The sequence below is a fragment of the Mauremys reevesii genome, linkage group 3 (assembly GCF_016161935.1).
Source record: "Mauremys reevesii isolate NIE-2019 linkage group 3, ASM1616193v1, whole genome shotgun sequence".
NCBI lineage: Eukaryota > Metazoa > Chordata > Testudines > Geoemydidae > Mauremys > Mauremys reevesii.
The window spans coordinates 66155732-66172168 of record NC_052625.1 but is presented as its reverse complement, the minus strand read 5'-3'; the positions used below and the strand labels follow the sequence as shown (position 1 = coordinate 66172168).

Here is a 16437-nt window from a genome sequence, read left to right as displayed (position 1 = left end):
ATACACTTGCTTCCGTAATTGTGTCCCACATGCACTTTTTTAAAAACAAAAAAATTAAATGAGTACTTTTACTGTTAATTTTTTTCCTTTTGTGTGTGTGGCAAGATTTGAATAGCCCTTTACTTTTTGGAAGACTGAATGGCCTGTCTTCTGACTCTACAATAGACATTCTCTATCAGCTGGGAACAACTCAGGACCCTGGAACAAAAGACAGGTAAAATAATTATTTGAATTGTTAATGTCTTTAAGTAAGTATTAAAATAATTGTTTAAAAATGGATTACTTAGTGTTTTCTCATTATGCTAAAACATACTTTTCTTGTATCCAGTTTGAAATATCCTATGAGCACAGAACTATAAAGAAACTTCTAGTTTTGCATTTTCCCTATCTTTGCATTCTCTTCAAAGAATGCTTAGTAAACTGGGGACAAGAAAATATACTTTTTAATATGGCTAAATGTAAATGTATGTATCTTGGAACAAAGAATATAGCCCATACTTCTAAGATGGGAGACTCTATCCTGGGAGGTAGTGACGTGGAAAAAGATTTAGGTCGTCATGGTGGATAATAAGCTGAACATGAGCTCCCATTGTGATGTTGTGGCCAAAGAACTAATGCGATGCTTGGATGCAGTGAAATCTCGAATAGGACTGGAGAGTTTTTATTTTACCTCTGTATTTGGCATGCGTGCTGCTGTTGCTGGAATACTTTGTCCATTTTTGGTGCCTACCATTTAAGAAGGATAGTTGATAAATTGGAAAGAGTTCAGAGAAGAGCCATGATACTGCTTTAAAAAAATAGAAAATATGCCCTCTGGTAATGGACTCAAAGAGCTCATTCTGTTTAGCTTAACAAAGAGAAGGCTAAGAAATGACTTGATTACTGTCTGAGTATCTACATGAGGAATAAATATTTAATAATGAACTCTTCAGTCTACCAAATAAAGGTGTAACGCATCCAGTAGCTTGAAGTTGAAGCTGGACAAATTCAGACTGGAAATAAGGGGTACATTTTTAACTGTGAAAGTAATTAATCATTGGAACAATTTTACCAGGGGTTGTGATGGATTCTCCATCACTGACACTTTTTTTTTTTTTTTTAATCCAAGATTGAATGTTTTTTCTGAAAGAGCTGCTGTAGGAATCATTTTGGGGACGTTTTATGGCCTGTGTTATTTAGGAGGTGAGACTAGATGATCAGTGGTTCCTGCTGGTCTTGGAATCTATGAATCTGTGAAACCCCTTTCTTCCTTCTGCTTAAATTAGCTATTACTTACAGGTGTTTAGGTAATTGTTCTTCCATACTGGTAAGGATGCAATAGCTCTGTTGCTTCCCCTACATTCTGCTCACAAAGTTTAACAGTTTGAGTTTTCCCCCATACACTGTGTAGTTATAAAATTACAAATATTTACAATTTAAAACATAAATTTTAAAATCACTTGTTTTTTTTAATTATTGCCAAGTCTTGAATTAAGTCTTCTGTAATTCTCCTGCAATGGTTAGTGACATCCCAGGTATTACAAATGGGGCAGCTAGCTGATCTATTTTACAGGTTCCTACTGCTGATTGATCTTCTGTTATAATATGCTACGCATTTTTGCCTTCTAGAATTCAAGCCCTGCTGAAGTGGGTCAGTGATTCTGCAAGAGCAGCTTCCATGAAAAAAAATGTCCGGATCAGTTATATCTGTCCAAACAGCTCAACAAGAGAGTATGGTCTCTTGATGCCATCTCCTTCCCATTTGCACTGTGTAGCAGCAATTTTGTGGCATAGCTATGAGCTACTTGTAGAATATGACTTACCAGCATTGCTGAACAGAGAGCTCTTTGAGTAAGTAGTGCAAGTAAAATATTTCACTATATGCAGTCTATAACTTCTGTTTTTCATTTATTAAAAGATGATAGGCATTTTGCTGTTTCCATGTGCAGTAGTAGTGGAATACTAATATATATGGTGCTTAATATATTATGGGTAATGAAAAGGTACTGTACTACAGAGAAAGCCAGAGAGATGACTATAAATAACATGATATTCTAAAATTATTTGGTAGTAACTGTAATAGGTGATCAAATTATTCATTTACTCCATTTACTTTTCTTTCAGTATCTATGACATCATTAAATGGCTCTTGTGGCCTTATTTTTAATATACAGCATTTCTGAAACTTCTTATTAAACAATTTATATGTTTTTATAGTTATTATCAAGATCCAACATTTGTTTTCATTTCTGGGGCCACAGTTCATGTACAACAATGTAGAAATATTGTAGTGCAATTGCAGTATAGTAAATCTCCAATATTAAGAAGATAGAGTTTCTCAAGGACCCATATCCTTATATTTAAAACAAGAAATGAAATTTTACGTTTTAATTAGTGAACTAAATTTTTTCTGTAGTTGACATTTTTAAATGGAAAAGCTAGAAAATGTTCTTTTGTGGACAGCCCAAGTAATCAAGTTGGAATTCAGCGTACCTGTTTAGCCAGACCATGCCTGAGTTGCTGATTACAATAACCATTTATTTCAGGATTATCTTCAAATTTAAAAACCTAATTAATATGATCAGAATTTTAAAAAACAAAGTAAGTGTTATCTCGGCTAGCAACCACAATATGTTGGGTATTGTGCAAGCAGAAAGGAAGACACAACAGTTTGAAAAGCTGTAACAGGACTGGATGCAACGAAGTTTCTCAGATGAGGAACATAATTACTAAAAGTGTGTCTATCCCATAGGCTGGGTCCAGTCCATGCATGACAGACGTACATCTTGGAAACTGTATTTTGGCAACTAACCAAATACTGACAGGTTTCAGAGTAGCAGCTGTGTTAGTCTGTATCCGCAAAAAGAACAGGAGTACTTGTGGCACCTTAAAGACTAACAAATTTATTGTAGCATGAGCTTTCGTGAGCTACAGCTCACTTCTTCGGATGCATAGAATGGAACACACAGACAGGAGATATTTATACATACAGAGAACATGAAAAGGTGGAAGTATGCATAACAACAGGAAAAGTCTAATCAATTGAGATGAGCTCTTATCAGCAGGAGGAAAAAAACTTTTTGAATTAAGATAATTACTGAGTAATTTTCAAATGCAGAGTAGTAAAAATAAAGTTTTCATGGGAAATCTGAGCATGTTCTCCAGTGCTTAATCTATATAGAAAGAGGTGCTTGAGCTCAAGCAATAATGATTTGGTTCTCTGAATATCATGACTTTGCATGTGAATTAAGGGCCAAACTCACCAGTACACTCTGGCGCCTTTAGACCGCTCTAGTGTTGCAAAGTAGCTGTAAATCCATTTTAACTGACCAATACTCAGTGCTGTTTTGTGCTGCTGTGCTGTGCCGGTGAAACTGCCCTTAAATTTATAGTTAAAATTAAAACGTTTGTGGTCGATAGTCTCTTTTTGGATCACTCAGGATAGCATTCTTTTTTTGGGGGGTTAGGTATTCATGTATGACATCTTCAGTATAAAATCCAAGGAAATTCTCAGATAAAAACTACTTTTTGATGGAGTTGTAGCTGGGGGTATATATCTATTGTTTAAGGGTAAAAAATCATTGCTGTAAGCATGTTAAGGTATGTAAATGCCCAGTTAAGGCACTCAAACAATTTTAACTGCCCTGTAGTGATGCCATGCAGTAATCATACTATCAGGATTGAGGATTTTTAGTTTATTTATTTGGTCCCAGTTTAGATTAAACTAATTTTTAAATGCACATTAGTTTTTCTTCTTTTTCCTCTTCATGGATCTCTAGGGCAGACTTAAGGTTGTTGTCATGATCTATTATTTTCATACTTGAACAGGATAATAGGGTGATAAATAATAGCCCGCATGGATTTGCTAAGAACAAATTATTCCAAAACAACCTAATTTCCTTCTTTGATTGGTTTACAGTCCTAGTAAATTGGGGGGAAGCAGCGGACATGGTATATCTTTATTTTAGTAAGGCTTCTGACATAGTCCCACAAGATATTCTCATAAACTAGGAAAATGTGGTCCAGATGAAATGACTGTAATTACTGCACAACTGGTTGAAAAAGCATACTCAGAGTAGTTATCAACGGTTCACTGTCAAAACTAGGAGGAAACGTATCTAATGGGGAACTGCAGGGGTCTGTCCTGGGTCCGGTAGTATTGATCATTTTCATTAATGATACTCTCCACTCCATTATCCTACTTATTAGGGAGTAGGAGGTATTGCATGCACTTTGAAGGACATGATTACAATTCAAAACAACCCTGACAAATTAGAGAATTGGTCTGAAATCAGTAAGATTAAATTCAATAAAGACAAGTGCAAAGTCCTACACTTAGGAAGGAAAAATCAAATGTATAAATACAAAAGGAGGAATAACTGGCTAGGATGGGAGGCAGGAAGAGAGAACCTGGCTAGGCTTCCCCAGACCCAACACATGGCTCCAGCAGTTATCTTCTCCACTTCCTTAAGGATAAGTCTTCAGCTGATGCCAGGTAATGTAGCTAGTCATGTAGCTCAAGCTATCCTGCAGTGTTGAAGGCTCAATGTTCAAGCACTACAGATTGACAACTTTCAGTGTGGAGGTGTTAGCTGCATATAATTCATTTTTACTGCTTTCCTTTAAAAAAACAAAACCAAACAAAAAACCCTATGTTAAGATAGTTAGCTGCAAAGTCAAGTACTCAGTTAGGAAATGCTAAATTTATGATTGCCTGTGCAATTTAATTCAGCCCTCTTGTTCATATGCATTCTGATATTCTTTAATCACATGGCCACATACTATTCCCTCCTCCCCCCCTCCCCGACCCCACCTATTGGCTTATAAGTAGCTATTTAAACGTGGAAATAATACAAAATTTCATAGGGAGTCAATGTAAGGAAATTGATGTAGCTGTGTTTAGTCAATTAGGTCCTTATAAGAACACAGGAGTTATCCTCTAGGTCATTGTATCTCAACCTTTTTGATGCCAGGGACCGCCTTGCTGCCTTCCTCAACTCTGTCAGGGAGATCTCAAGGACCAGAACCGGTCCACGGACTTGTCGTTTAGAAACACTGCTCTAGGTAATTACAGCTATAAGAACTTGAAAACAAAAAATTACCTTAAATTTTGAAAATTAAAACTGAGTAACTGAAAAATCTGTCTTGTTGCCAGGCTTAGTGCATTGGTTAATATTCTGGAGACTGTAGTAAGAAGTTGTTTACAAAACATGAGTACACCTTATTTATAGACTTTAAAATGCAGCTGGTTTTGTGTGTGTCTTTGGGTACATACGCACATAATTCTAAGCTACAAATTCTTCTTTGAGTGCTGGTCCATATATGTATTCGACTATGGGTGCATATTTTCTCCATGCACACAGAGTCAGAATTCTTTGCAAGTAGTGTCTGTTGGTCTGTCCATGAGACTTCAGTTTCCTCATGCCTCCAACTGAGGAGATAAAGGGTAGAGCAGACCAACCATCTTTCCAGCTCCTCCTTACAGCTGCATGGCCTGGGTCAGACCCTCTAGTCTCTGGAGCTTCATCTTCCTCTTTATTTTTCAGTCTGCATATATGTGGTATGTATAGTTTTGTGAATAGTTTATGGAGTGAAATTCTAATTTTAGTTATGTTTTAGCATTAGTCATCTATCCCAACCTTCTCCTTCCTGGTATCCTGTTACGGGTATTGGACTCCAAGCTTCGAAATCTGTGCTTCTTACCCACACCTTCAGTCAGCGAAAACCATCAATGCTGCCTGTACTTCCTCAGTGATGCGGATATCGTGGCAAGGTGCAGTATCTGCCACACTATGCCCCGTTGTACTCTTGAAGAGCACAAATTTTGTCTCAGAAAGCACCTCCTAGAGAGAGCCAGTCATGAAGCGGCAGTCGAACTCAGACCAGGTCCCACCTCTTCCCATACATCAGCCTGACTCAGCAAAGAATGTGCCTCCTGCCACAAGGTCCAACTTAGGAGCAAGGGAATCTACTCCCACAGATCCCATGTTGGGATCTTGTTGGGATGATGTGGAGCGCACTCTCATAAACATAAGAGCAAGTCATCCTCTAAGTCCTGTTCAGGGAGATCCTATTCAACCAGGCCTAAGCCGAGCAAGTCTTCCTGCTCAGCCTGTGAGGATTTAGAACATCCTAAGTCTGAGTCATGACAAGAAGTTCTATAAATCCAGGGCTCTGATACAGGACCGCACTCTGGCAGCAACCATACCTCCGGTATCAGTCATACACTTTAAAATCAGAAGGGACCATTATGACTGTCTAGTCTGACCTCCTGCACAATGCAGGCCACAGAATCTCACCCACCCACTCCTGTAACAAAACCCCTAACCTATGTCTGAGCTATTGAAGTCCTCAAATCGTGGTTTAAAGACTTCAAGATGCAGAGAATCTTCCAGCAAGTGACCCATACCCCACTCTGCAGAGGAAGGTGAAAAACCCCCAGGGCCTCTGCCAATCTGCTGTGAAGGAAAATTATTTTCTGGCCCCAAATATGGTGATCAGCTAAACCTTGAGCATGTGGGCAAGACTCACCAGCCAAACACCCAGGAAATAATTCTCTGTAGTAACTCAGGTCCCACCCCATCTAACATCCCATCACAATCCATTGGGCATATTTACCGCAAAGATCAGTTAGTTGCCAAAATTAGGCTATCCAATCATACCATCCCGTCCATAAACTTATCAAGCTTTAGTCTTGAAGCCAGATATGTCTTTTGCCCCCACTGCTCCCCTTGGAACGCTGTTCCAGAACTTCACTCCTCTGATGGTTAGAAACCTTCGTCTACTTTAAGTCTAAATTTCCTGATTGCCAGTCTACATCCATTTGTTCTTGTGTCCACATTGGTACTGAGCTTAAATAATTCCTCTTCCTCTCTGGTATTTATCCCTCTGATATAGTTATAGAGAGTAATTGTATCTCCCCTCAACCTTCTTTTGGTTAGGCTAAACAAGCCAAGCTCTTTGAGTCTCCTTTCATAAGACAGGTTTTCCATTCCTCGGATCATCCTAGTAGCCCTTCTCTGTACCTGTTCCAGTTTGAATTCATCCTTCTTAAACATGGGAGAACAGAACTGCACACAGTATTCCAGATGAGGTCTCACCAGTGCCTTGTATAACGGTACTAACACCTCCTTATCTCTACTGGAAATACCTCTGATGCATCCCAAGACTGCATTAGCTTTTTTCACAGCCATATCACATTGGTGGCTCGTAGTCATCCTGTGATCAACCAATACTCTGAGATACTTCTCCTGTTATTTCCAACTGATGCGTCCCCAGTTTATAACAAAAAATCTTGTTGTTAATCCTTAAATGCATGATCTTGCACTTTTCACTATTAAATTTCATCCTTTTACTATTATTCGAGTTTACAAGGTCATCCACATCTTCCTGTATGATATCCTGGTCCTTCTCTGTATTGGCAATACCTCCCAGCTTTGTGTCATCTGCAAACTTCATTAGCACATTCCCACTTTTTGTGCCAAGGTCAGTAATAAAAAGATTAAATAAGATTGGTCCCAAAACCGATCCCTGAGGAATTCCACTAGTAACCTCCCTCCAGCCTGACACTTGACCTTTCAGTATGATCCATTATAGTCTCCCCTTTAACCAGTTCCTTATCCACCTTTCAATTTTCATATTGATCCCCATCTTTTCCAATTTAGTTAATAATTCCCCATGTGGAACCATATCAAATGCCTAACTAAAATCGAGGTAAATTAGATCCACTGCATTTCCTTTGTCTAAAAAATCTGTTACCTTCTCAAAGAAGGAGATCAGGTTGGTTTGGCACGATCTACCTTTTGTAAAACCATGTTGTATTTTGTCCCAGTTACCATTGACCTTAATGTCCTTAACTACTTTCTCCTTCCATTTTTTTCCCCAAGACCTTGCATACTACGGATGTCAAACTAACAGGCCTATAGTTACCTGGATCACTTTTTTTCCCCTTTCTTAAAAATAGGAACTGTGTTAGCAATTCTCCAGTCATATGGTACAAGCCCTGAGTTTACAGATTCATTAAAAATTCTTGCTAATGGGCTTGCAATTTCATGTGCCAGTTCCTTTAATATTCTTGGATGAAGATTATCTGGGCCCCCGATTTAGTCCCATTAAGCTGTTCAAGTTTGGCTTCTACCTCAGATGTGGTAATATCTACCTCCATATCCTCATTTCCATTTGTCATCCTACCATTATCCCTAAGCTCCTCATTAAAGACTGAGGCAAAGTATTTGTTTAGATATTGGGCCATGCCTAGATTATCCTTAACTTCCACTCCATCCTCAGTGTTTAGTGGTCCCGCTTCTTTTCTTTGTTTTCTTTTTATTTATATGGCTATAGAATCTTTTCTATTGGTTTTAATTCCCTTTCCCCAACTCTACATGGCTTTTGGCCTTTCTCACTTTTATCCCTACATGTTCTGACCTCAATAAGGTAGCTTTCCTTGCTGATCACTCCTATCTTCCACTCCTGGTAGGCTTTCTGCTTTTTCTTAATCACCTCTCCGAGATGCTTGCTCATCCAGCTTGGTTTACAATTACTGCCTATGGATTTTTTTCCCCTTTCTTGGGATGCAGACTTCTGATAATTTCTGCAAGTTTGACTTGAAATAATTCCAGGCCTCCTCTGCCTTTAGATCCACAAGTTCTTCAGTCCAATCCACTTCCCTAACTAATTTCCTTATTTTTTTAAGTTAGCCCTTTTGAAATAAAAAAACCCTAGTTACAGATCTATTTATGTTTATCCTTCCATTTAGTTTGAACCGAATTAGCTCATGATCGCTCGAACTAAGGTTGTCCCCTACAACCATTTCTTCTATGATGTCCTCATTACTCACCAAAACCAACTCTAAAATGGCATCCTCTCTTGTTGGTTCAGCAACTACTTGGTGAAGGAATCCATCAGCTATCACATCCAGGAAAATCTGAGCCCTATTATTATTATTATTATTTATTATTTTATTATTACTAGCACTTATCCCGGATATAGACTGGAGGATGTTAGTCTCCCATGATCACACAATTCCCATTAGTATTTACTTCATTAAAAACATTAGAGGTCTCTATCCATATCCAAATCAGATCTCGGTGGTCTACAGCACACCCCAAGCACTATTCCAGGGGAGGCTCTAGTAGCTTTCTTCCCCAATGTGACTTTTGCCCAGACTGACTGTCTTATCCATTCCATCACTTATTTCAGACCATCTGAACGATGCCTTCTCTCCCTTGCCATTCCTAACACAGGTCTTACAGAAAATTAGACATGCCAAGCCACAAGTCATCCTTTATTGCCCTTATTGTGTCCTATGCATGTCATCTTGGTCGTTGATCAACTTGGCACTCTTTTCCAATCTCCTGACTCATGGGAAGGGCAGAATCAAACATTCTACTCCCTAAATACTGCATCTCAAGCCTGGGTTTTTGGATGGATGTCAACTCTAGATTGTTCATGCTCTTAAGCAGTATGAAATCTTTTCTGTTATTGGCATCCTATCTTCTCTCCTGTCAAAGTGACCAGTCTCTTCATTAACTCTTCACAGGTCCACCTGGCAAAACACACTGTGTACCACCCACCTTCACAGGGATATTCAGTTTTTGCTTCCCTACTAGCTGATTTTGGAAAGGCCTAATCAGAACCTTTCCACCAGTCAGGAAACCTTCTCAATGGAATTTAAACCCTGTTCTTTCAATACTTACTAAACATCTCTTCAAACCACTAGTCCATGTTCCATGTCTCTCCTATCTATGAAGGTTGCATTCCTTGTGGCCATCACCTCAGCCAGGAGAGTGGGTGGGCCTGGAGCACAGATGGCAGATCTACTTTATTCTATATTCCATAAAGATACAGTCTCATTGCATTTATATCCTAAGTTCACTCCACCCAAGTAGTTTGAGTTTCACCTTAACCAGTCAATCCGCTTACCTGTTTTAGATAAAAAAAAAAACAGCACTCATCTGAAGAGGAGAGGCGTCTTCATGCCAGGACTTAAATTCAGCGGGAGCCCACTGGAGCAGAGCTCTGATAAATATTTCAGATCCATGGGAGCCCTTGGCGTGCCCTCTCCTCCCCTTCCTCCCTCCCCCCCCCCCCCCCCAGGGCTATAGGCTGTAGAATTTAGAGAGTATAAGCCCTGCTTCATGCCCACGATGTATGGCAAGCCTTACATCTGCAAAGGACAAAGCCAGTCAGAATATCACCAACGCTGGTCCTTGCTGTAGCAGAATAAGTCCAAGGTCACTATATCCCCTCAGAGGATCTCTAAATGGATCATGAGCTGTGTCTTCTGCTGTCATTTGTCACATCTTTCTCCCCATTATGGGATGAGGGCTCGTTGTACAAGAGCACAATTGTGAAATACTTTTGACACTTGAAAAGCAGTATATGGAGTTCCTTTCATACATTTGTGAGACATTATGTTCTAGCACTGAACTACTCCCCTGATGCATCCTTTGGGACAGCGGTCTTTCAGATGGTTCTGCTGCTTGCATCTTTGCACTCTTCTCCTACTTAAGTACTGTTTGACAATCACCCACAGTGGATCACACACAGAGACCAGCACTCAAAGTGAAAGTTGCTTAACTTATAGTAACTGGAAGTTCTTTGAGATCTGTGTTGCATTACCCACTCTCTTTCCCCTCTGCTTCAGATCGTAACAGGATTTTTTGTAGAGAAGGAACTGGAAAGGTGGCTAGTTCATTCAGCCCCTTATCTCCTCCATTGCAAGCATGAGGCTAGCAAGGGATCATGCATAGATCAAAGGATGCTGCTTTCAAAGAATTCTCTAATTCTGGGCACATGGAGCACATACCTACCCACAGTGGAATACACCGATAGGGTCCATGCATCTCAAAGAACCTCCGGTTATTATAAGTAGAGCCCTACCAAATTCACAGCCATGAAAAACACATCACAGACCATGAAATTGGTCTTTTATGTACTTTTACCCTATACTATACAGATTTCACAGGGGAGACCAGCATTTCTCAAACTGGGGGTCCCAACCCAAAAAGGGGCATGGAGGGGGTGTCTCAAGGCTATTGTAGGGGGTTTGCAGTATTGCCTCCTTTACTTCTGCGTTGCCTTCAGAGCTAGGTGGCTGGAAAGCGGCGGCTGCTGGCTGAGAGCCCAACTTTGAAGGCAGCGCCGCACCAGTAAAAGTAGTAATACCATACCATGCCATCCTTATTTCTGCACTGCTGCTGGGCTCTTAGGAAGCTCTGCAGCTGCTGACTGCAGCTGGGGGAGGTTCCTGGAGCTGACATGGCCCCGGGAGTGGCCTCTGCAGGGGAAGAGGAAGTCCTGTCCCTCGCTAGCCCGTCCAGGACCAGCAGTTAGATCCTGACATGCGATAGGAGCCCTCAGCTAGGGCACCCACAGCTCTGCCCTTCCCTGGCTCTGGGCCCAGCGAGTTAAAGGCGCCTTGGGCTGGTTGTGTTTGTCTGGTTGTGTTGAGAGCAGAGGAGGTGACCATGGACCCCTTCACCCCCCCCCCCCCCAACCACAGCACCCTGGGCGCTCACTCACCTATAAGGCCAGCCCTCCCCCCTCCTCCCCCAGAAAAAGTGAGGGACCCCCCCCTTACTGTGCCACCCTCACTGTTGTTGGCGGCGGTGCTGCCTTCAGAGTCAGGTGCCCAGTCAGTAGCTGCTGATCTCCGGCTGCCCAGCTCTGAAGGCAGCACTATGGCCAGAAACGGCGCAGAAGTAAGGGTGGCAATACTGTGACTCCCCCCCATGATTCCTTTTTGGGTGGGAGCCCCACGGCTATAACACTGAAATTTCACATTTAAGTATCTGAAACTGTGAAATTTATGATTTTTAAAATCCTATGACTGTGAATTTGGTAAGGCCCTAACTATAAGTTAAGTCATTTTCTCATATGTTGACTAATGTCAGCATAACTAAATAGACTCAATCCAGGTAAATCTGCCCATAAATCTACCACAAAATCCTCATACATAAGCCTCAATGCACAGGGCATTCTATAAAGCCCCTCTGTAACGCCAACAGACTTGGAGTCTGGATTAACAGAAAAGCGAGTCCTAGAATTGAGCCCTTCCTCTATTAAGAGCATATTGACTTTACTCACCACACACTGAAATCTCTGAACTGTTATCAAGATGATTAGACCTGATTTCAATTATCATGGCACAGGATAGTGAGAGAGTCTGTTTCTCTAGTAACTGGTACCATAAATCTGAAATATTAAGGAGAAAAGTCAACAATACCACCACCATTTTAAAGTACAAAATGGATCTCATGACAGATTATATTAATCCAAAATTATTTATCTTCTTTATATTTTCCTAAAATATTTTAATTTGGTTGTTTTTCATCAGGCCTTAAGTTTTTCTCTTAAATTTCTCCTGTGATTCTTTTTGTTTCCATTTGTTTTTCCCCCCCTCTTCTCTCCATTCCATTTTAATGTTTTTATTTGGGTAAATAGATGCTACTTTTTTATTTTTAAGGCACCAAACAACCTAGATGGAAAGGGATACTTTCTCTTCTTTTCATTTATTATGAAATTGCCTAGAGCATTTCAGATGGACAGGGCTTTGTAGTGACTGTTTAGCAGGCATGTGATTGGTGATCAAAGAGGAAAAATGATTATAGAATCTCACTAAGCCATAAGTTATGCGGGCTACTAGTTGAACAGTGTTTTTTCCCTTAGATATCTGACACCTAATTGCATGCATCATCCTTCAGAGTAGACATGAAATAAATCCTCCATCTATGACAGGAGTAAAAGTGGGCTCTAATTTCAATTTGTAGGTAGTTGAAATTATCCCTACCCAATAAGATCTGAAATGCTAGTACTGAAATGGGATCTAGAGTATATCTACCTGTGTGGAGAGTCAGGTCACTTTAGGCATGAGTGTGCTATAGTGAGAGAGATTGAAACTCAGCTATGCTTTTTTTTTTTTTTAAATAATTTGTCTACTTTGAAATAAATTATGTAAGTAATTAGTGATACAGTCCAGTGGTGTACTAATGGCATTTTCAAAAGTGGATGAGTAATGTAGGAGCACAAGTCCCACTGACTTCCTTCACCATTAAAAACGGCTCTTCTGTAGTTTGTCTGCAGTCAAAGGATATGCATTCTTTTGAGTGGTTCTAGAAGAATAATTACATAGGTTTAATTTTATTAAATTGTACCCTATCTTCAATTGTAATTTTCTTCGGAAGAGCACTGAGAGTGGGGGTACGTAGAAAACTTCATTACGCTAAATCTACGTTACACTATTTTTCATTCTTCTATCCTAGAAGTTGTTTAGATGGTGCTTGAATAGAGAGAGTTATAAAATGTCCTGGGAACTTACTAAAATACTTTGAGATGTTTAAACCGCTTAATTGCAAAGTTCTTCACAAAGGTGGGTTACCTTATCCCCATATTTACGCGTTGCATTATTGAGGTCACAGTTTGTTCAAGGTTGCATGAAGTAAATGGTACAGTTGCATGACCTGGGTCTCTTGATTTACAGCCCTCGTCTTCAATCTACTAGATAATAGCTGCATTAAATATATCCTAATGAAATCAATTCAAATATAGTGATTTTTATGCAGTGTCCAGATTATGCTGTGATATCAAGTAGGCTAACATTCTCAGATATTTGTTAATTTAAAAAAGTTCTACAAACCTCTGAATATAGTAGCATAATTAAACTCATTTATAGTATCTTTGGAAAACATTTCTATTAACTTTTGACAAACAAGGTAAAAGGGAAAACGAGTGGCAAATTTTTGTTTTGGTGTGACTTTTTTCTTTTTCCCTCTTCTCCTCTAGGTCACTCTTTAACTGGTCTATGTCTCTTCCCTGCAACATGGTTTTGAAGAAAGCTGTTGATAGTTTGCTTTGCTCAATGTGCCACATCCACCCAAATTATTTTTCCTTACTCATGGGCTGGATGGGTATTACCCCTCCTCCAATGCAGTGTCAACATAGACTGTCTATGACAGATGACAGCAAAAAACAGGACCTTAGTTCATCTTTAACAGATGACTCTAAAAACGCACAAGCACCTCTTGCACTAACAGAGTCTCACTTGGCTACCCTTGCTGCCTCATCTCAGTCTCCCGAAGCTATCAAGCAATTATTGGACTCAGGTTTGCCCTCTCTCCTTGTAAGAAGCCTTGCTAGTTTCTGCTTTAACCATACTTCCAGCTCTGACTGCACTTCTCAGTCTGTGGATATTACCCAGGATAGACTCAGGAGACATCATGTTCCACAGCACTTTAATAAAATGCCTATCACGGCAGACCTAGTTGCTCCTGTACTCAGGTTTTTGACGGAAGTTGGTAACAGCCACATCATGAAGGATTGGTTGGGTGGTTCTGAAGTCAATCCACTGTGGACAGCACTTTTATTTCTGTTGTGCCATTCTGGTGCTACTTCTGGAGGACACAGTGTGGTAGCGCAACAGACCAGTGCAAGATCTACTTTGCTTTCTTCAACGGCAGGAACAGGACTGACCACTCAGCAAAGGACCGCAATTGAAAATGCAACCGTTGCATTCTTTTTACAGTGTATCTCCTGCCATCCTAATAACCAGAGGCTGATGGCACAGGTAAAAGAGCAAAACCTTAATCTGTAACTCTTATTATTTTTAAGTGAAAATTTAGTTGGTACAAGATTTGAGAACATAAGCTTTTGTGGCTTAAATTTTACACAGGAAAAAATAGCGATGATTAAGGGATGTGACTGTAGATTCTGCAGCATATATTTTTTTATTTGTAGATTTGATTCTTTAATATGCCATTTAACAGAGACCGTTTTGCATCATGAAATATTAGCATATTGGGCTTTGTTTGATGGAAGAGAGATTAATTCTTCTGCCCGCTAGTACAATATTCAGTATGCCACATGGGGCTCTGTTTTGTCACTTACATTAAAGTCCATTTCTGTTTTGCTAACTCACTATAAGAATGACACCTTGGTGGTGTATTTGCAGATCAAATTTGCCCAATTGTGCACTCTTAATCTGGAATCCGAAGATAAAACTGGGTGTTTTTTGTGTCTCATTAATAAAAACGCTTTGCTTGCAGAGATGCTTGAGCAACTTTATTGCTTTCAGTGCAGTTGATTGCTGCACAGGTAACAGAAAGCAGAATGTGGCCTTGCATTTGGAATTCTGTTAACCTATTGAGAAGAATGGAATTGCACCAGACGCTCTTTAGTAGCAACATACCGGTGCCCTTTTTACTATCTTGCACCTAAGTGGCTGTTGCTGTTATGGGGAGTGTCGACAATTCACAGTAAGAAAAGTGTTCCCAGGGGAAATGTTGCTCGTAAGCGGTGGTTGCCCTTACAAGGTGATGCTTCAAACAAGCATCTACTGTAGTTCATGTCCTCTTAGCCGTTAGCTCTGCAGTGCCAACAGGAGGAAAACATTAAAAAAAAAAAAAAAAAAGCCTTAATTTTTATCTGTAAATTAAGTCTGAATACATACTAGGATCAGATAAATTGTGTAAGAAGAGGCCATTTCCAGAGAAGAACTTCACACAAGTGTAGTGAAATTCCTCCATAAAGCAGAAAAATTACTTTTCACATTCTTGATGCAACACCTAGTCAAGATTGACTTTTCCTCTCTCTCTTTTTCTCAGCTAGCCTTTGTTTTTCAGAATATTGCCTTAAGAATAAACTTGAATTATTATATTGACTCCTATGCTTCTTTTTGTTTTTTTACTCTTAATTCAGTTTTAATTTGTTTTGCTCTTGGTAATTTGTTCATAGGTAACCATTTATCCTCCTCTGGTGATAAATTGAAGATGAGGTCATTTAAACCCTATTTTGAAAAATAAATAGCGGCAAAGCTTAAAAGTTAATGGCCATGCTTCACTATTAATGGTAATGCAGAGCTATATTTTATAGGTTTGTGCACAGTCGTATTCTAAAATTTTATCTAATCTTGCATTTTCAGGTTCTCTGTGAATTGTTCCAGTCATCTCCTCAACGAGGGAACCTCCCAACATCTGGAAACATTTCAGGGTTTATTAGAAGGCTATTTTTGCAGTTGATGCTGGAGGATGAAAAAGTGACAATGTTTCTTCAGTCCCCATGTCCAGTAGGTCCTTTGTGTATTTACATTATGAATGTCAATTTGATCTGACTGCACATTATTTGTACAGTCTCACAGTTGATTCTGCTTTTTTAGCAAACAATGACCGCTTTCTTTACTGTATTTATTGCAGAATAGTGATAACTACTCTTTTTGCTGGATGTGGGGATAGGATAAAGGGCTTTTTCTAGATTTTTAATTTGCTGTATATCACTCTGACATATTTACATAAATGTAACATTTAAAAGAACCACAAGTAATTCTACTTCTATCTGACACAACAAGTTATAGAATGCCTGGGATGGAAGGGGAATTGGTGGAATCATTGTTGATTGGAGAGATGAGGTTTGTGGATTGAATCAGTTATCACTGGAGAGAGAGAAGTGAGTGGAGTTACAAACTTT

General features: G+C 39.6%; 1 protein-coding gene across 1 annotated transcript in view; it reads left to right on the top strand.

Moving 5' to 3' along the window:
• Window positions 1-16437, top strand: part of BIRC6 (baculoviral IAP repeat containing 6) — a 296285-nt gene that overhangs the window by 148455 nt on the left and 131393 nt on the right. Inside the window, 4 exon segments of the mRNA XM_039531866.1 lie at window positions 106-214; window positions 1609-1830; window positions 13762-14542; window positions 15896-16039. Of these exon segments, the coding sequence (XP_039387800.1) occupies window positions 106-214; window positions 1609-1830; window positions 13762-14542; window positions 15896-16039 (1256 nt within the window).